The sequence below is a fragment of the Bos javanicus genome, chromosome 8 (assembly GCF_032452875.1).
Source record: "Bos javanicus breed banteng chromosome 8, ARS-OSU_banteng_1.0, whole genome shotgun sequence".
Classification (NCBI taxonomy): Eukaryota; Metazoa; Chordata; class Mammalia; order Artiodactyla; family Bovidae; genus Bos; species Bos javanicus.
In genome coordinates, this window is record NC_083875.1 from 90958634 (window position 1) to 90976211 (window position 17578).

At 38.6% G+C, this 17578-nt stretch overlaps 1 protein-coding gene across 3 annotated transcripts in view; it reads left to right on the plus strand.

The window, feature by feature from the left end:
• The window catches only part of TMEFF1 (transmembrane protein with EGF like and two follistatin like domains 1), a 96934-nt gene that overhangs the window by 63593 nt on the left and 15763 nt on the right, over positions 1–17578 (plus strand). For all 3 annotated transcript variants that reach the window (XM_061426338.1, XM_061426340.1, XM_061426339.1), the window contains exons 6-7: positions 1798–1946; positions 3739–3804. In XM_061426338.1, the coding sequence (XP_061282322.1) occupies positions 1798–1946; positions 3739–3804 (215 nt within the window). The remainder of the gene's footprint in view (positions 1–1797; positions 1947–3738; positions 3805–17578) is intronic.

Genomic DNA, 17578 nt, shown 5'->3' on the forward strand with positions numbered 1-17578 from the left:
TGAAACTCCAATCAGATTTTTATTAGCTGTTGTGACTGTCTTCCATGTCTCTTAATCTTTTTTTAAATATATTCTGTCTCTTCGACTCTGCCGTGGTCTGGGCATTTTCTTCTGACCTGTCTTCCAGTTCATGGATTCACCTTTCGTTTATCTAATCTCCTTTTAAATCTGCCCAGTGAGTTTTTTATTTCTATAATACATTCTTTATTTATTAGAAGCTTTTTTTGGTTCATTTCCACATCAGCTTGCTCTGCCCATGTGTTTTATTTCCTTGTCTGTGTGGGTGTGGGAGTGAGTGAGCGTGTGTGTGATCTACTTGTTCTTCTCAGGACTGTATCTTGGAAAATATTTGAAGTCTAGGATAGTAAAGTTGGGTTTCTCCAGAGAGGATTGCTTTTACTTTTGTTAGTTGCTTAGGGCCCATTCCAGTCATTGACTCTTAAATTCTGGGCTTGATTTTTTTTCAGATCATCCAAGTAGTATTTTAAGTTGTAATTACTCATGTGGGACTGGCTTGTAGTTCTCAGGGAGATGTTTTTTACCCTGTCTTCAGTACTGCGGCTCAGGGAAAGATTTTTTTTCCCCTACTTTAAACAGTTGGCTTGGAATATGGCAGCTCTTTTCTCCTCTGCCCTCATGCCTTTTTTCCAGGGTCTTCAGATTCTCCACCTTAGGTAGGTCAGTATTCTTTGTCTTCTGTTCTCAGAGGCTTGCAAAGTCAAAAAGTTGATGATTGAATTTTCCTAGTTTGGCAAATGCCTTCAAGGTGAAAATCAGCTTTGGCAAACTTAATTGATCTTTTTCTATTCTTGTCTTCATTTAACTTTTGTCTTGAATATTCCTTGTTTCTTGACATCTTATAGGTGCATTTGAGAATGTTTTAAAATATTTGTTATTTTCATTAGAAGGATTAGTACAGGTTCTGAGTCCACCATATTGCTGGAAAACAGAGAGTCTCTATGGTTTTCAGTTTCATATTCCCTGTTAGATTTTACTGTTCTTGAGAGGAGTGACCATGCCTTGTACTTTCTTGGCCTTCTTAGAAGGCAGTGAGTGTTCAGTGGACACGCAGATATACAGGTGGATGTGTAACTCAGAAACACTTTTGAAGGACTTCTATTTTACATGTTTTATATCTATTTTTAATCTTCCCCATTATTTGGTAAGGTTAGGTGTATTATTACTACTTCTGGATCAGTAAACAGACTTAAGAGAGAATATGGACACAAATCTCGTTATTTGTTGGACTAAAATTTAGATTCATGACTTTTGACTCATAATTCTGTGTTCTTTCTGCTATACCATGTTGCTTTTTAACTAATATTATTGACATTTGATATTTCTTGATTATTATCTCTAGATATGAAAATTCTAAAGAAGTGACTCCATTAGTAATAATCTGGATGAAATTATCTCTGGATTCTCACCTGAAAGAAATTGTTGGCTGAGCATTCACTTTGCTTAAACTTTTATCAGTGACTTAAAATAATGTATTGACTTGTGTTACAGAAAGCAGAAAAAAAGAATTCCTTACAAACTACTATATAAAATAAATAAGCTGTAAGGATATATTGTACAGCACAGAGAATATAGCCAATATTATATAATAACTTGAAATGAAGTGTAATAAAAGTATTAAATCACTGCATTGTACACCTGAAACTAATATAATCTTGTAAATCAACTGTACTTCAATAAATATATTAAAAAGTTAAAAAAAATTGCTCAGTTTTGCTGTTGAAGCATTGTGAAATACTTTTGTTGTAAAACATAAATAGTTTTTGTTTTTTCCACCAGGTGTGTATGTAATATAGATTGCAGTGGATACAGTTTTAATCCTGTGTGTGCTTCTGATGGGAGTTCCTATAACAATCCCTGTTTTGTTCGAGAAGCATCTTGTATAAAACAAGAACAAATTGATATAAGGCATCTTGGTCATTGCACAGGTAAAATTCATTCTAGAGGTCTGTCTTTAATATCACACGTCTACAGTCTTATTTGTATATTTTGGTAGTGTTCTGAATTTGTAAAATGAAAAATCTTTGATGCTTTATTTTTTATTACTATGTATTTTAGAACTTCTTTGTTCTGTTACTAACTTAGCTTTTTAAAAATTTGCTTTCACTGTCTTAAGACACAAACAATGCTTCTTGATTGTTTATTTAGTTATTAAGCTGATCCTAACGTGAACTTATAGCTATATTTATACTTCTTAAAAATTGTCTCAAATTGGTAACGATTATAGTTGTTTAGAAATGAGCTTATTTTAATTATAGTAAAACTGTAAATATCACCATTTTTTCATCTTTTTTTCTAGAGCATTATAGTTTACTTTATTTTCATGTTTTCTCTAGTTTTTGCCCCTACATGTTTTATACTGTTAGGGATTTTGGTGTGAAGTTATAGCATGTAGGGAAAAATTATTACTTTCAGTTTAAAATTCTTTCCCCCTTCTTGATTTTTGCCGTAGTTTAGGAACCATGATACTAACTAAGAATAAGTTTTTGTCTTCTATTCCTTCTAGAAGTACCTGGTCACAGAGTTAGAGGTTTTCAATCTTTTTTCCTAGCAAGACACATATAGACTAGCATAATGTGTGATTTCCTAGTAGCAAACAAGGTCCAGACACTTCCTGATGGCCTAGGGTTATGCATCTTTCCTGCTACTAGGTCTAACTGCCCTCCCTTCTGGCTACCCGCCCCCCCCCCCACCCCCGCCCGCCTTTTTTTGCATTTATTAAAGGGCTGTGTTTTCATAAGCTTAGGGAGAACATAGCTAAGGGGAAAAAGTTGCAAGCCAGAGTTTGCTGGTTTATACTGATAACAAGCTATTTGTGAAATACTGAACAACTGATTGAAATGTCTGTGGTCTAAGCTACTGAAGAATGCCCAAGAAACTATTCAGAGGATATCTAGGTGAGAGTCAGGTGTGTGCGTGGCAGAGGAAACTGTTTACTGACAGAGACCCCTTATATATGGAAGTACTAGTGTGGTTTGCTTTTCTTTCTTGGGGTGGCATTTGTAGCGTAGGTTAAAGTGTATTCTTGAGAAAGCATATCTTTTCTGAGGAACTGGTTTGTCGTTGAATGGTACTACCTGGAATTTCAAATTCAGAAGAGTTGGTCAAGCTTGAGGATTTTGTTAATTGAAATTCATGCTTTTAGAATCCTGTGGAGTGGTTTATCTTGCTCCGCATTTACACCTGACTGTGCCTTCCCTTGCCCCCACTGTGCACTGGGAAACCGAAGCTTATGCTTCCCAGCAGGTGTTTATGGTCCATGTAGTCTTCCTGTCCTAACATAATTCACCAGGAGGGTCATGTTTATAATAAATTTTGTCTGATAACACAGTTGATATTCCACATTTATATTAATCTGATACTTTTCCAAGGAAACAGTGGTGTGAGAAGGTAAATCTTGAAACCATTGTCCCTTGGAGAACCGGCTAATCCTTTCTCTTCAAGGTCTATGTGATTTCAGTTTCACAGGGAAGACTTTTTAAGGAGATGATGAGATGATATTTTAGCTGAAGTTTCAGTGAAGTTAGACTGTTCATCATGCAGAACGCATTTACATCTGAGGCCTGAGATAGAAGTGTTACAATAGATCAAGTGAGTGGTAGAGCAGGAAAAATGGACAGAGAATTGGAAAGGACCTGGAGGATTTGGAATATTTAGGAATTTCATGGTATGACTTAAACATCATATGTATCTTAATTTTCAAATCATTTTCTCTTACAGACACAGATGACACTAGTTTGTTGGGAAAGAAGGATGATGGACTACAGTATCGACCAGATGTGAAAGGTACTGAATAACAATTTCCTAAATTTTGGCCATGTGTTGAAACATGGTCACTAGCTGTCCTTAGTAGTTCTTGTTCCATTATAATGACCTTTCCAGCTTTGCTCTATGGCAATATACATTATGCAGTTAAATTTTAGTAATAATATTGACTGAGTGCTTCTCAGTTTACAGAGTACTCTCACATCTGTGTTTTTTTAATTGAAATTTTTATTGTGAGAATTTAGATTCACATGCTTTTGTAAGAAATTATATAGAAAGATCTCTCATCTTTGCTTTTAAAATCCTCTTTGCCTCTCTAGAATCTACTGTTAACACTTAACCTCTGTGCATGGGTCTTTGAACCTAGTTCCCTTTGCCTGGAACTCTTCTTTGCCTAGGAGTCATCGTTTCGGTCACCTTAGAAGTTATTTCCGTTTGGGAACTATCCCTTGACTCTTAAACCTAGATTGCATGCCTCTCTTACATACTCTGATGACCAAGCCCTTAACCTGCTCTAAGTGTGATTGTCGGCTCTACTCATCTGCATCCCTCTTCAGACTGAATTCTGCCATGTTCACTTTGGGATTCCTAACACTTAGCAGAACGTCTGGCACTTACCTACGGGCTCCATGCTTGTCAGAAGAATGGATATAGCTCAAAGAAACTGTAGGATTTATTTGTACAAAGACTTTTATTTTAAGGTCAGATCAGAGATTGGATTCTAGTTCCCTTGACTGCAAGTCCAGTGTGCTTTCATTTCTCATTTTCATATTTATTATTTCATTTGGTTTTTGCAACTACTCTGAGGGATGAGGACCAGTGAAAATATTGAGGCTCATTGAGGTTATGGTTAGTGAACCAAAGCAGGTCCCAATCTTAGGATCCTAGACCAGGGTTTCTGTATATTTGCTTTTACATGTATCTTCTATGCTATTTATTTTGATTATACTAATGGGCAGTTTTTTAAAAAGATGTGTGATCTACCTTTTAGGCCTAATTTCTAAAAAATACATAAAATGAAAATAACAGGCCATATCCCTTAGAGTGTCATAAAGGTTAAATGAGATAATGCATGTCAAGTGCTTTGAATAGTATCTGACATACTCGTAAGTGTGTAAGAAGTGGTAGCTGTTATTATCATTGAATAATTTGTATTTCTGTCACTTGAATCATATTAAACCTGAATCAGTTATATCCCATGAGCCCCTGAAATATCAGTTTCCTCTGTTGATACAAAGTGCTGTGTTTAAAATAGGAAATCTTTGTATTCCCATAGGAGATATAATAGATCAATGCTAGTTTTATTCTTTATACTGATAGTACATGACCAGAATAGGAAAGTTCTTTTTTAGTAGGTAGAAGCTCCTGCTTAAGGCAATTTGGGGAATTGTATATACCCAAAGTACTTGTCTGTCTTCGATAATTTTACAGGGATAATTTAGTGCCTAAGCCATTTTTGAGATACTGAACATTCTTTCCACATAAGAATTTATCTATAATGCAAATGAAATTATCATAATCAGTAGATGTAATTTATTAAGTGTCAATTTTATACTGGTTGTTTTACTAGAAACTGTTGGTGGATAGAAAGATATGTAATACATGACATTCATCTTTAAAGAACTTGTGACACAATAAGAAATGAACATAACCTACTTCTAACAAAGGGAAAGTTGGTTATTGTCATAAATGTAGTGCTTTGAAAAAGTTAGGATGAGAACTCAGAAAAAAAGAAATTACTGTATGGTGGGGACTGGTGATGCAGGTGGAGGTGCAGGTTTGATCCCTGGGTCAAGAAGATCCCCTTGAATAGGAAATAGCAACCCATTCCAGTATTCTTGCCTGGAAAATTCCATGGACAGAGGAGCCTGACAGGCTATAGTCCATGGAGTTGGAAAGAGTTGGACATGACTGAGCATGCATGTAGGAGAGTGGGGAGAATGGTGAAGATCTAAGAAACAAGAGATCTTATTTGAGCTGAACCTTGAAGGGTGGTTAGGATTTGAAGAGGTCAAAGGATATTTAAGGAGGATAGAAGAGCATCAGCAGAAGTATAAATGCAAAAAAAAAAAAAAAAAAGAATGTATTGGAGAACGATGAGGAATCCTTTTTGGCTGGAGAGAAGGGGTTTAAAAGGCAGAAATGGAAGGCAAGTATGGAAAGGTAGCTTGGGGCCAGATTGTATACAGTCCTTTTTTTTTTTTTTGTCTGAGTCTTTACCACTGGACTGCCAGAGAATTCCCATGTGTACAATCTTGAATGCTCTGTTATCCTAGGGCATTTAAACTTCATTTGTAGGCAGTGGGGAAATCATAATATATTTGAAAAGGAAAGGCTACAGTATTAACCAGCTGAATGCATTATACTAGGCAGGACTTCTGCTTATTATATACTTTGGGCTAGAGACAGAGAGATCAGTTAATTAGGCTCAAAAGGAATAGATTCCTACTTAAGATATGGAGAATAAAAGAGTTAAAACTAGGATGACTTAGATGATGGATTCTGTTTATTGAACTAAGAATATTGGGAAGGGAAAGGTGTTTGGGGCAAGTAAGAAAGGAGTTGATGGTGGAGATGATTAATTTTACTTTGGGGTTTGAGTTGCTTGTGGAACTCACCTGGATGACTTTGTTTTTTAGCATAAATTTACGAGTTAGTCCTTGGATATCTAGGTGGTAACTGAAGTGATGAGAATGAGTGAGAGAGATTATAGAGCTGCATTGTCTAGTAGAGTAGCCACTGGCTACATGTGGCTATTTAAATTTAAATTGGATAAAATGAAATAAAGTTTTTTGTTTCTCAGTTATACTAGCCGTATTTTAAATCCTCGGTAGTCCCATGTGACCCATGGTTACCATATTGGACAGCACAGATATAGAACATATCAAGAGCTGCAGAAAGTTCTGTTGGACAGCACTCTTATTTTTAAAGGAGAGGAGGCTAGGATGAAGCAGAAAGAAGATCCAGAGGAAAAACATCATGAAGAGTACAGTGGCACAGAAGTTGAAATAGAAAGACTGACTGTTAGTTTAAAATGCTGCATGAAAGAATTAGAGGACAAGCCTCAAGTTTGAAGATGTCAGAAATGTAAAGTTGAACTCTTGGAAAAGTGTGCTTTCAAGATGGAGCATTTGAATGTCCAGCATGGTGGTGAGTTAGTGCTTTTCTCAGGCTATTGGAAAACCTGTGGTAAATGTTGAAATTGCAGTGTAGGAAGCTTTGTTGTAGATGTAAGTCATAAAGGATATAGTGGCTGAGCATGAGGTGTATGGGCTTCCCTAGTAGCTTAGCTGGTAAAGCGTCCACCTGCAATGCATTGATCCAAGTTCTATTCCTGGATCGGGAAGATCCCCTGGAGAAGGGATAGGCTACCTACTCCAGTCTTCAGCTTCCCTGGTGGTATAGAGTCCACCTGCAATGTGGGAGACCTGGGTTTGATTCCTGGGTTAGCAAGATCCCCTGGAGGAGGGCATGGCAACCCACTGCAGTATTCTTGTCTGGAGAATCCCCATGGACAGGGGAGCCTGGCGGGCTGCAGTCCATGGGGTAGCAAAGAGTCAGACATGACTGAGTGACTAAGTGTGCGTGTGTGTGCTCACATGCGCGCACACACACACACACGCACACAAGGTGTGTGGGAGCTGGGTATGTGACATTTTAAAAACGTGGTTGCAGAAAATTTTAAACACAAACGAACAGGATAGTATAATGAACCCTTATATACTCAACCACTGTCAACAGTGAACAGCATTCTGTCATCCTTGTTTTGTCTGTATACCTTTACCTGGTGGGTTATCATTATTCTTATTTTACAGATTTTTTTGAACTGTAATTTACATACATGGAAATGCACAAATGTTAGCTGTCAGTTTTGACAAATGGATAGACCCCATCTGTACTAGACCTTATCACAGACTTTGTAACATTTCCATCTACCCAGAAAGTTTCGTTGTGGCAAATGACATTTTAATGTGGCCATTTTTATCCAAGGATATTTTCATATAGCCTGAAATCCACTGTAACACCTTTTAATTGCCAGCACATTCTCACTCCATTCCTGAGCATCACCTCACCCCAATCCTTACCCCACCTTCGAGTTCATCCTCTCAGCCTCTCCTCCTGCTGATCAAGGATACCAGACACACCAAGATATCAATATTGTTGGTTCCATTATTTGGTGATTAATGTTTATGTATTTTAATACAGCTCATTTGATATGCCCTTTTAAAAATGGTCTTGACAAATTTGCCTTATCAAAAGGTAAGCCTGAGCCAGTTGCTGCAGTCACTGAAGGAGGGGGAGAGCCTATGTTGTGAAGTGTGGAGGAGAATCACAGTGAAGATGGTGAGAAGGCTGTGTAGGTGGGTGGCACAGAACCCTACGGGGAGGAAGGTCGTTGAGAGATGAGAGTGGGATGCTGATCTAGAGGTGACAGGTGGTGAGCACAGCAGGGGAAGGGACGGGGGAAGGGGTGTAGGAGTAATGTGATTTTGTTCCATCAGGGAGATGAAAGGAGTGCTTCCTAAGGGAACCACGGAGGAGGTGGATGAGTTTACGTGCATTAGAAAAGGTGATTCACTGGGCAGAGTGGAAAGACTAGGAGAGAAAGAAGCAGGGTTAAGGTTGGTCATATCTACTCCCTAGACATGAGAGGGTGGGGGTGTTGGGGAGTAGACGAGAGTTTCTGCCTAGGTAAATGGTTCTCTGTTGGGGTCTGAGGAGACTTGGGTTAAAGAAGGATGTGTTAGTGATGAAGCTTGGAGTGAAGGTTGGTATAGGGGAAGCAGGAAAGTATATTGAATTTTTGAATTCAGTATATTGGCTCTGTGAAAATAAAGAGCCCTCGAGTTACTAATGCAGTATTGATGTTGTGGCTTCAGTAGCCTCTTCTAGGTGCATGTCCTGGTTGTTAACAGCAATTCCTGGTGCTTTATTTGGGTGGAACATGGATGGACCAAGACAGAGTCAGTGAGACTTGGCTTTGCAGATAAGCCATCTGGAGTCTTACCACATCGTCACTTAGAACCATACTCTCCTTTGTATTTGAAAACAATGCCACTGGTGGCAAATTGGTTTCTGAATGCCTCTGTAGGGTGGAAGGCACTGCTGGGTGTCTGAGCTTTTTATATTGTGTGTGTGCTCGTGCACACATACGCACACATTGTTCAGAGACTCGCAGTTGCAGCTGTTATTCATGGAGCCCGTCACCACTTGCCTGAAGGCATTGTTTGTACGGGGCCATGCCCAGTTCTTGCTGTGCAAGGCTACATCTCTGCCGTGGTTTCTGAGACTGTGCTTCATTACGTCTGTAAAGCCTTTTAATCTTTCCATTTTGAAGTTACCTAATTTACGTGGCCTGGAGAGCAAGTGCTTGAACATTACGCTTTTGTCTGTTCCCCACCTACCTCCCAGGGTAGCTTGGTGAAGTCTTGAGGTGGTTAAGAGCTTGTGCTCTGAAGTCAGACTTGGTCCATGCTGTGGATCAAATCAGGCAGTGTGGCCTGATTCTTCTGAGCCTCAGTGATCACATCGGTGAAGCAGGGGCAGTAATACCTACTGCCTAGGATTACTTTGAGCATTAAATGCTGTCACTGAATTCCTTATCGATGTTATTATGGTGTTTTTTCCTAATTTCATCGTTAGTAGCCTGGCTGTGCTAAAGGTTCTTACCATTGGTAAGTCTGCCTGTCCACTGTGTTTAATGTGGCTCATGAGTGACAGTAGGCTGGTCATCCTTCCAACAGTTTTTAATCAAGTACGCTACTGTGTGCCAGTTGCTTGCACGTATTTAATCCTTATCACAGTCATGTTACCACCATTTTGCAGATGAAGAAGCTGAAACTGTGGCTCATGTAGAATGGCAGAGCAGCGACCAGAATTCAGCCTTTCTGACACTAAGCCCTGGTGCTCTTTCTTTTTCATGACAACTATTCCAGAATTCTGTTCTCATGCATGCTCTCTTCAATTTTCTTCAGAATAGTTAATCTACTCTCAGCTACCACCTTGGTGAACACTTATACTCTAGCTTTACTCTTTCTCTAAGAACTAGTTTCATATATTCAGCTACCTGTGGGTCTTTACACCTACATTTAGCTTGTACTGCTTTGCCTGAACTTCCAGGAACTACTGTCTTGCCTGGGACATGATAGGTGCTTAATAAATACCTTTTGGAGGACTGGAGATCTCAATTTGAACTCAGTTTACTACATTCTTTGTACTGAGCCTCCTGTCATTAGGCTCATACAGAGTTTTTCTTTTAGTTTGTAAAGTTGTGAAATATATGTAACTATACCATGTGCTGTCTTAACCATTTTTTAAGTGTATGGGGCTGGTGGTATTCAATAAATTCATGATGTTATGCCACCATCACAGCATCCATCTCTCGAAATGATTTCATCCTGTGAAACTGAAACTATAGCCATTAAGCAATAACTCATTTCCCCCTCCCCTCTGCCCTTAAAACCACCATTCTGCTGATAGTTGCTATAATTTTGACTATTCTACATAACTCATATAAGTGGAAATTATGCAGTATTTGTCTTTTTGTCACTGGCTAGAAAATCCCCTGAGCAGAGGAGCCTGGTAGGCTGCATGCAGTCCATGGGGTCGCTAAGAGTCGGACATGACCGAGCAACTTCACTTTCACTTTTCACTTTCATGCATTGGAGAAGGAAATGGCAACCCACTCCAGTACTCTTGCCTGGAGAATCCCAGGGACGGGGGAGCCTGGTGGGCTGCAGTCTATGGGGTCACTAAGAGTCGGGCACGACTGAGCAACTTCACTTTCACTTTCAGTTAACATAATGTCCTCAAGGTTTGTTTGTGACATAGCATATGTCGGAATTAATTTCCTTTTTAAGGCTGAATATTTCCTAGGGTGTGTAGAATATCTCTACAACTCAGCTATCTTGTTTATCCATTAATGGACACTTGGGTTGCTTCCATGTTTTAGCTATTTTAAGTAATGCTACCATGAATATAGGTATATAGCTGTCTCTTGGAGACCTTGCTTTCCATTTTTTTGGGGGAGAGTATATATCCAGATGGATCATATGGTATATCTACTTTTAATTTTTTGAGGAAGCACCCTACAGTTTTCCCTAGTGGCTGTACTGTTACATATTCTCACCAGCCATGCCCAAGGATTACCGTTGCCAATACTTGTTATTTTCTGGTTTGGGGATAGTAGTCATCCTTTTGGGTATAAGGTGCTATCTTGTTTTCATTCGTATTTCCCTAGTGATTAATGGCTTCCCAGGTGGCGCAGTGGTAAAGAATCCACCTATGAATGCAGGAGACACAAGAGATGTGGGTTCGATCCCTGGGTTGGGAAGATCCCCTGGAGAAGGAAATGGCAACCCACTCCAGTATTCTTGCCTGCAAAATCCCATAGATAGAGGGTCCTGGCAGGCTACAGTCCTGGGGTTGCAAAGAGTCCAACACGACTGAGTACGGATGCATGATGCAGTGATTAATGATGTTGAACATATTTTGATGTGTTTATTGATGTTTTGTTGATTCTTTTTGAAGTAAAATTGTTTTACACAATTCTGTATTGAGCCATCTTTAGCAAAGGGGACAATTCTGTTGTATTAAACACTTAAATGTTAGTGGGTTGGTTGTTGCAAACTATATAAAGGGTAAAACTAGGGAAGTTTGACATTAAGAAAAAAATTGGTGGGCAGTGAGGTAGGTGGTGAATAGACATGGGGAAATCCACTCAAAGATAATGAAAGAGAGATTTCATTCAATATAAGGAAAACTTGATAATATTGGAATTAACTGTATTATATTGAAGAATATAAAGAATATCAAGGAGAGACAAGAAAGCCGTCCTCAGTGATCAATGCAAAGAAATAGAGGAAAACAATAGAATGGGAAAGTCTAGAGATCTCTTCAAGAAAATTAGAGGTGCCAAGGGAACATTTCTTGCAAAGATGGGCACAATAAAGGACAGAAATGATATGGACCTAATAAAAGCAGAAGATATCAAGAAGAGATGGCAAGAATACACAGAAGAACTATACAAAAAAGATCTTCATGACCCAGATAATCATGATGGTGTGATCACCAACCTAGAACCAGACATCCTGGAATGTGAAGTCAAGTGGGCCTTAGGAAGCATCACTACAAACGAAGCTAGTGGAAGTGATGGAATTCCAGTTGAGCTATTTCAGTCCTAAAAGATGATGCTGTGAAAGTGCTGCACTCAGTATGCCAGCAAATTTGAAAAACTCAGCAGTGCCCACAGGACTGGAAAAGGTCAGTTTTCATTCCAGTCCCAAAGAAAGGCAATGCCAAGTCGTGTCTGACTCTTTGCGACCCCATGGACTGTAGCCTACCAGGCTCCTCTGTCCATGGGATTTTCCAGGCGATAGTATTAGAGTGGATTGCCATTTTCTTCTCCAGGGGATCTTCCCAACCTAGGGATTGAACCCAGGTCTCCCTCATTGTAGACAGACACTTTACTGTCTGAGCCACCAGGGAAGTCACAAAGAGTGCTTAAACTACCGTACAGTTGCACTCATCTCACACGCTAGTAAAGTAATGCTCAAAATTTTCCAAGCCAGGCTTCAACAGTATGTGAACTGTGAACTTCCAGATGTTCAAGGTGGGTTTAGAAAAGACAGAGGAACCAGAGATCAAATTGCCAACATCCGCTGGATCATCGAAAAAGCAAGAGAGTTCCAGAAAAACATCTGCTGCTGCTCTATTGACTGTGCCAAAGAAAGCCTTTGACTGTGTGGATCACAATAAACTGTGGAAAATTCTGAAAGAGATGAGAATACCCGACCACCTGACCTGCCTCCTGAGAAACCTATATGCAGGTCAGGAAGCAACAGTTAGAACTGGACATGGAAAAACAGACTGGTTCCAAATAGGGAAAGGAGTACTTCAAAGCTGTATATTGTCACTCTGCTTCTTTAACTTCTATGCAGAGTACATCATGAGAAACGCTGGGCTGGAAGAAGCACAAGCTGTAATCAAGATTGCCAGGAGAAATATCAGTAACCTCAGATATGCAGATGACACCACCCTTATGGCAGAAAGTGAAGAGGAACTAAAGAGCCTCTTGATGAAAGTGAAAAAGAAGAGTGAAAAAGTTGGCTTAAAACTCAACATTCAGAAAACGAAGATCATGGCATCTGGTCCCATCACTTCATGGCACATAGATGGGGAAACAGTGGAAACAGTGTGAGACTATTTTTCTAGGCTCCAAAATCACTGCAGATGGTGATTGCAGCCATGAAGTTAAAAGATGCTTGCTCCTTGGAAGGAAAGTTATGACCAACCTAGACAGCATATTAAAAAGCAGAGACATTACTTTGCCAACAAAGGTCCGTCTAGTCAAGGCTATGATTTTTCTAGTAGTCATGTATGGATGTGAGAGTTGGACTATAACGAAAGCTGAGCGCTGAAGGATTGAACTGTGTTTCAAAAGGATTGCTTTTGAACTGTGGTGTTGGAGAAGACTCTTGAGAGTCCCTTGGACAGCAAGGAGATCCAACAGGTCCACCCTAAATGAAATCAGTCCTGAATATTCATTGGAAGAACTGATGCTGAAGCTCCAATACTTTGGCCACCTGATGTGAAGAACAGACTCATGAAAAGACCCTGGGCAAGATTGAAGGCAGGAGGAGAACGGGATGACAGAAGATGAGATGGTTGGATGGCGTCACCAACTCAGTGGACATGAGTTTGAGCAAACTCTGAGAGTTGGTGATGGACAGGGAGGCCTGCCATGCTGCAGTCCATGGGGTCGCAAAGAGTGGGACATGACTGAGTGACTGAACTGGACTGAACCGATATTATGAGTTCCTTATCTCTGAACATGTTTAAGTAGAAACAGGATCATGGGGTTATAACTAAAGAAATTCCTTCATTAGATCAAATGACCTCCAAAGACCCTTACACATCTGAGTTTCTGGTTTCATTTACTTTCCAAAGCATCTTGACACTATTTTTCTTCTATGTTTCTATTATCTGTTCCTACTGCTGAGCTCGAACTTTTCAGTGCCAGAGTTTGGATTGTGTAGTAACCTCTTAATTGGTCATCCTGTCTTTCTTTTGTCTTCCAATTAATTTTAACAGCTTTTTGAGATACAGTTTACATACCATTAAGTTCACCTGTTTAAATAGTGTAATTCACTGGGTTTTTTTTTTCTTTTAGTATATTTACAGGATTGTACTAGCATTACATGTACTAGTATCATAATCTAATCTTAGATCATTTTCATCACCCTCAAAATAAACCTCACACCCGTGTCACACTCTTCATTCTCCCCTAACCATCAACTCTAGCCCTAGGTAACCACTCTCAGTTAACTTCTTATGTAAAATATGGCTTCGCTTGTGTTGCCCTCCAACTGGGTCCTTCTTGTCCATATGATTAAGAAAACGTTTCTCATCTGAGGTTTAAATTTTTCCATGCTCTGACTTCAGCTTATTTTTCCAACTTTGACTTAAACCCTTGCACAGTCTGAATGTATAGTTCTTGCTAGGTCCACTTACCTCTCGTTCTTGAGAGTGAGAACAGGTACCTTATACCTGTTTTTTGGTTTCCATCATTCAACTATCTGAATCTGTCTATGCTTTGAGACCTAACTTGAGTGTTACCTTCTCTATGAGTCCTTCCCTGGGTTATTCTGCCTAAAATGAAGTTCTCCTTCGAACGTGAACTTTCATAGCACTTAGTATTATAAAGCCTTCTTTTGGTGTTTTATTGTATGCTATCGTGTGGGACCTCTTCTCTTGTGTTGTTCAGCTCTTTGTGTGTGTATGTTGATGATAAACTTCTTGAGGGCAGGGACTGTGACCATTTTTCCCTTAACCCCTCTGTAGCTTAGCTGAACATATGAATGTGCACAGAAATAGTATGTAAGTGTAATGGAATGAATAGTGTTGGCATTGAGCAGAATGCTGAATTTGGACTCTGTGACAGAGATTTCAAAGTCTTAATAGATATGTCCACTTTTTTTTTAAATTTTATTTTATTTTTAAACTTTACATAATTGTATTAGTTTTGTCCACTTTTATATGGCTTTGCTTTGTCTAGAGCTTGATACCACATTCTTTCATTAATCATTCAGTGAATGCTATTGGTGTACTCTTTATTCATTTCTCATAACCCATTCTTAATTTTCTTACTGCTATCATGCATCTGAATTCTCTGATCACTTTCAGCTCTGCATTATTTTGCTGTTTTTAGGACTTTCTTATGGTAGGTTAGTACATTACCACAGCTTTTGGGGACCAGTGTGGTCTGTTTGTTATATACTTTATGCAACTTTATTTCTATAGGCTGGTACTTAACCTCAGTCTCTATAGTCCCATTATTATATACTTCATGGTATATCACAGCCTGAAAATATCATGTTTTGAGAAGTTGCAGGATGATAAGCACTGTGGGAGACAGTTGCATTCCTCAAGTCACTTCATGGCTTGATTGCAAAGGTCGAATACTACTCTTGGTTTGAAACCATAGCAAGAACATTACTATGGTCTAAGTGTCAGGAGTTATACAGAAATGGATAATACAGGCATCTATATCCTCAGGGAGTTCATGGTCTCATGGTAGAGACCAATTTAAATACCTAAATAATTATGACAGTGTTTTGAGTATTGTAGCACAGAAGTGGGTGCTCAGGATTGTAGCAGCCCAGAGGAAGGCTTGATTTCTTTGTCACCACACGTAATTATGGTTTAGGAACTGGAAGAGCCCCTGTAAGCCCTTTGAGGACAGGATACATCTTAACTGCTTTTTTTATCCCAGCACCTAGCAGAGTCCCTGGCATATGGAGGGTGATGAATAAATGATAAATGAGTAAGCCACCTGTTCTGTGCTGTCTACCCTCGTGGCTACTAGCCACATGTGACTGTTGAGTATTTGGAATGTGACCAATTGGAATTGAGGTGTCCTGTAAGTGTGAAGTGCTCCCCAGATTTTGTAGACCTATTTAAGAAAAAGGAATATAAACTATCATAATTTATCTGAATATATGTTGAAATGCTATTTATTTGATATATTAGGTTAAATAAAATATATGATTAAAATTATCTTGTCTACTTTTAAAAAATATGAAATAAAATAAAAAATAAAATTTTTCTTTTTAAAAATAGAAAAAAATTTTGTTACTAGAAAATAAAAGATTATGTATATGTCTTATACATCTTTTTTAATTATCAACATTTTATTTGGTTTATTTTAAAAATTTATTTTATCCATCTATTTTTGGCTACGCTGGTTTTCATTGCTCCTCATGGGCTTTCTCTAGTTATGGTGGGCTGGCTTCTCACTGCAGTGGCTTCTCTTGTTTTGGAGCACTGGCTCTAGGGTGCGCAGGCGTCAGAGTTGTGGTACGTGGGTCAGTTGCCCCACAGCACGTGGAATATTCCTGGACCAGGGATTGAACACATGCATTGGCAAGCGGATTCTTAACACTGGACCACCAGGGAAGTCCACTGTATTATACTACTGATAGACTTTTCTGATCTCATTCAGCTCTCTTAGAAGAAATTATTTGATTAAGGTTACACAAAATAGCAGAGATACCCTTAAAATTGAGATCTTCTGTGTTGGATTTCCCCTTAGTTTAATTCTCTTTTCTATGCATAAATTTGCACAAGGTAAATACATAAAATTTGAGGTAAAATGGCATGAATTTGGTCTTGTTAAGTCTTATCTTTGAACTTAATAATCATTAAGATTAATAGTCAAAAAAATTCTCCTTTCATATGTAAAGTTTGATCTCCAGAAAAACCTGCATTTTCAGTTCTCAGTTTTTTCACACTTGGTACACCTATTCCCAGTTCTTCCTTGCTTTTTGATATCTATATATACACATAGTCTCTTATTTCATTCCTTCTTAATTTGTTTCTATTAATAATTCTTCAGATTATATTAACACTTTGTGTGTATTTGGGGGAGATAAGTCTTGGCTGGTGCATGATGTGTTACATAGAGAGCTGGTGGGTTTAGTGGCCTGTACATGCATTAATTATCTCACATAATACAGTTGTGAGATCTCAGGCTTCGAGAGGGTGGTATGCTCAAGGTCACATGAGATTATTATTGTGAGATTATTATTAGTAAGAATCTGTAATTCACAGAATAATACACAGAATCTGTAAGCTGGAATTTTATAAAATGGCGGGAGGCTTGGGAGTTTTTCCTACACATGGACAGACCTGTAAACATTGGGGAACTCTGGGTTCATAGAGCTGAGGACTAATATATTAGGTAAATGCCAGAAAAAAAGTAAAAAAAAAATTGATTCTAGGTTGTGTGAATATGTAGATAAGTATGCATATGTAAGTATATGGAGATGATGAAGGACAGGGAAGCCTGACATGCTGCAGTTCATGGGGCCACAAAGAGTCTAACATGACTTAGCGACTAAACAACAAGTATACGGGGAAAAGAGACATGGGAATAGAGAATGAATTAATGAAACAATATCGTTGATTTTGAAGACTGGATCCCCATGCCTTCTTCTTTCCTGCCCTTTTCTATCTTTGCTTCCTGACCCTTCCCATTTTTGGTAGTGGAATTACTTACCACCCTTCTGTTTTCGTCAGTTCAACCCAATTCAGTTCAAGTCAGTATACCTAAGTCCAAACGCATATTCATTAATATGTTTACAATGGTTCTCTTTGGATAGAGAGATTTGGGGTGGTTTTAAATTTGTTTTTTATTTGTTCTCGGTATCATTTGAATTTTTTTTTTTTTTTACAGAAACATATACTAAGAAAAACAATTTAAAAAGAACAGAAAACTATTTTCACTTGGGAAAAA